Raw genomic sequence first — 4,154 nt, forward strand, 5'->3', positions numbered from 1 at the left:
GTTCTACTTGAACTCATAGCTTCTCGTTCTCCTTAGTGGTGCCGTTTTGATATGATACCGCTTCTGCTTCTCCTTCTCCTTCTCTCTTTTACTTCAAAGAAAGAGATTTGGTCGACGACGATGGCAACCCTCAATTCTGCTGACGTTGGCGCTGTCCCTTCTCGTCTTCTCTTTTTCTTCTTCTTTTATCATCTTTACTTCTCTCTTTTCTCTCTCTTTTTTTTTTTATATGAATGTGTGTGTGTGATTGTTAGTCTGATTATGTTGATAGAGATGAAGAGAGGGTTAGTAAGACAGAGGTAGTAAAATAAGGGTAAAATTATCAAAAAGATGATTTTAATACTAAATGAAACATTGAAGATGATTTCGAATTAAAATAAAATTAGAAACAATTTCGATTTTGACCCAAAACTATAGAAATCAAAATAGTGCTTATTCCAATTTAAAATTATTTTTTAGCTAAAGTATTTAAATATAAATTGATTGTCACATAAAAATATATATACAAATAAAATTACTTAAAGAAATTTCATTTTTCAGCAATAGTGTTAGTTTTGCACTATATCAAAATTCCAAGTTAGCCATGCCAATTGTTAGTAAGGACCCTCTTGTAGTTGGGCGCGTGATCGGGGATGTTTTAGACCCCTTTGAAAGTTGTATTCCAATTAGAGTTACTTACAATAATAGAGATGTTTGCAATGGCTGTGAGTTCAAGCCTTCTCAAGTTGTCCACCAACCCAGAGTAGCCATTGGTGGAGATGACCTCAGGATCCTCTACACTCTGGTAATATACTACCATTCATATTATGATGTTAAACAGTTTAATAAAAAATATTAAATTAGTTGACGCTTTTTAATTATTCACATAAAGATGAGATTTAACTTAAATATATATTATATTAAGTAATTTAGTCAAATATATTAAAATATTAATAATTTTTAATATTACCTTCACGTGAAAATATTTTTGTGTGAGCCGTTAATAATTTGTTTTATTTATTCGCTTAATCAAATGTCAAAAAATTTGAATTTTATTTTGTACTTACAGCAACTTGTTAGTTGTTAGACAAAGACCTACCAAAAAATAAGCAACATCATAACACAAACTAACATGGATCTCATGAAACTAGAAACTTAGAAAACCTCAGCTCCACTTCCAATGAACGTGGCTCTGCACCTCTACTCATGCTTTTCTATATACACATGCGCATGTAAGACTCAACATCTACAACAATAATAGACAAGACATTGTCACGAAAAAAGAAACCAAAAAAAAAAAATTTGTATAGATTATGTATCTCATTCCTCTTCTTTTGAATTTGGTATTTTATTTATTGAAAAAAAAGCAATATATCAAAACTTTTAGAATTAAAAATACTTCTCTCGTTTTTATCGTAATTATTGTTGAGTATATAATTATCTAATATAACATTTTCATTTGTTAGATATAAAATTACTAATATACTTAAACAATAGTTAAAGTTTGCCAAAACTTGAAAGAAAAATAGTTATGACACGGGATTATATATGTTTAAAACAAATTAAAGTGATTTTAATGACTTAATTAATTCTTATTTAATTTTACTTATAGGTTGCTGTGAACCCAGATGCCCCTAGCCCTAGTGACCCTAGTTTGAGGGAATATCTACATTGGTGAGTTACAATACTTCGCGCCTTAAATTATATTACAACAAGAGAAAGTTTAGGAGGCCAATAATTTTGTTAAAATTTGGCCAGCACTTAACCATCAAAAATAAAATGAATAATTCTATACTATTGAATGTAATTTCTTACCATTAAACACACTTATGATAACTAATTGATGGCTATATATCACCATTTCTGCNATATCTCTTTGTGTTGATTGACTTCAGGCTGATAACCGATATTCCCGCCACAACTGGACCTAGTTTTGGTACGTGTAATTATTGTGCATCTATCTGTTTATTTAGCATAATCTCGTCAAACATAAAAATTGGCCCTTTATGTATACTAACGGCTCAACAGTGTCAGTGTCTGTTACGTTACTTTTTTATTATTTTTAAGAGATTAATTTTTATATTTTTATTTTTAAAATTATAAATATAAATTTAAAATAATAATATTTAAAAATAAATATAAAAATTTATAAGTTATTTAAATTTTAAAACAATTTTCTTCTTCTATTAACCCCGACCGCAATCAATTATCACCATATCATATTACTATTATCGCAACTCTCATTTTTGTTTATCACTTTGATCCATACATATCCATTGTATTAACTTTTGAGTTGTTAAAGATTTATTAAAAGAATTATTTTTTTTTGTTTGATTTAGATATCTAGATGTATAACTATTATAAAGATACTTATTTTTTATACTTACTTGTTAAGTCATATTTTATCATTTTAAAAAAATTAAGATATCAAGCATTTAAAAATTTTGTATAGAATAATTAAATAAAAAATAAAAAATTATATTAGTTATTTAATTTATAATTTTATATTCAACATTTTAAATTATCTTTAGTCTTATTATTCTTTTAGAATTTTTTATTTTTGTTTTCATTATTCTTTTTTCTTATCATTATTTATCTACATATGCCTCGCCACCACTCTTATGTTAGCTTGTTCTCTCTTTCTTCCTCCGTTTTTATTCTCTTTCTATCTTCTCTTCAATCGCAATTAGTTACCAACATATATTAGTTCATAATTATTACACTCAAAAGTGAATACTACTTTAAAAAATAAAAGTTAAAAAAAAACTCGTAACTTTTATGTGAATCATTTATACTCCTATAAATATCACGAATGAGTAAATTTAACTTTTTTCTTTATTTTGAATTTTTTTATAATCTAATACATTCAAAGTCACATATTTTTATTTATGATAAAAGTTAAAAATTAAAGTTAAATGACATTAGTACTTTTTGGTTTAATAAAATTAAAATAAAGTACAAAAATAAAGATAAAAACTAAAAAAATAGATGACTTTAGAAAAGGATAATGTATGTTAAATTTTATGTCATTATGTATGAGAACAGTGATTTATTTTATTATATTTATTTTTGTACAAAATAAAAAAAAATAAATTTCATGTCCGTTTTTTATTACTTATATTACTTATCTATAGTTGTTTAAATTATACTCTATCGTCATTGAGTCCTGTTTTCTTTCAACAAAAAAATAGTTATGAAGTTATTTTCATTTTTTATAGGAGTACATCTATTATATCATGATTTTAATAATTAATGTAAAATTTAAAAAATTAATTTTAAAAAATATTGTCCTGTTAAACTATTTTATTTTTATTCTCTTAAAAGCATATCCATAATAAAAAAATCCACATGAATAATTTATATCCAATAGAAAATTCTTGATAAAGTTGCTGTGAAAAATGTGTGAAAATTTTTTTATTCTGATGGATGGAAGAAATTTTTTTAATAATAAACTTCTCTAGGATAATATTAGAACTTAAATTTAGACGCCAATTGATATTATATATTGTGTAGGTACCTAGAGTATATTAGAAGAGTATGATAAGAGAAAAATTATTCTGTATAAATTTATTTTTTTAAAAATTGTCCCTATTGAACTATTTTATTTTTATTCTTTAAATATATATCCAAATAAAAAAAAATCTGCAACAATAATTTACATCCAATACAAAAATTTTAATGTGAAAAAATGGATAGAAAATTTTTTTATTTAACGTAACTGATGAAAGAATTTTTTAATAATAAACTTTTCTTTAGAAGCAATATTGGAACTTAAATTTAGATACCAATTATCCTTATATTAGGTTTTATGTTATATCTTAGTAAAGTGAGAAGGATGCAAGAGAAGATGAATAAGAAAAGAAAAAAGTTTTTCTATTATGTTAAGATGACAGAGAAAGAGATAATTATAGAAGTTCGGTGATTGTGAATTAATGAGATAAGAGAGAACGTGAATGTATGTGATAAGAGAGAAGATGAGGTAGTAAAAAATTTTTAATATGAAATAATTCACATATAGTGAGATAGATTATTAGGAAGGGCAAAATTGGAAAAGAATGTTGGACACCAAATATATGTATTGGCATTATATATTGTTATAGATATAATACAAAAATTCTAGTGGCAGTAATTTTTAATAATTTTGGTCATTATTTATTAGCACAAATATTAAATTG

The 4,154-nt window shown here is 24.9% G+C and overlaps 1 protein-coding gene across 1 annotated transcript in view; it reads left to right on the forward strand.

Moving 5' to 3' along the window:
- LOC107642103 (protein HEADING DATE 3A-like) overlaps positions 584–4,154 on the forward strand; it is a 6,297-nt gene continuing 2,726 nt past the window's right edge. The window contains exons 1-3 of the mRNA XM_016345421.1: positions 584–784; positions 1,592–1,653; positions 1,875–1,915. Coding sequence (XP_016200907.1) covers positions 584–784; positions 1,592–1,653; positions 1,875–1,915 — 304 coding nt within the window. The remainder of the gene's footprint in view (positions 785–1,591; positions 1,654–1,874; positions 1,916–4,154) is intronic.

Source organism: Arachis ipaensis, chromosome B05 (genome assembly GCF_000816755.2).
Source record: "Arachis ipaensis cultivar K30076 chromosome B05, Araip1.1, whole genome shotgun sequence".
In the NCBI taxonomy this organism is placed as follows: Eukaryota; Viridiplantae; Streptophyta; class Magnoliopsida; order Fabales; family Fabaceae; genus Arachis; species Arachis ipaensis.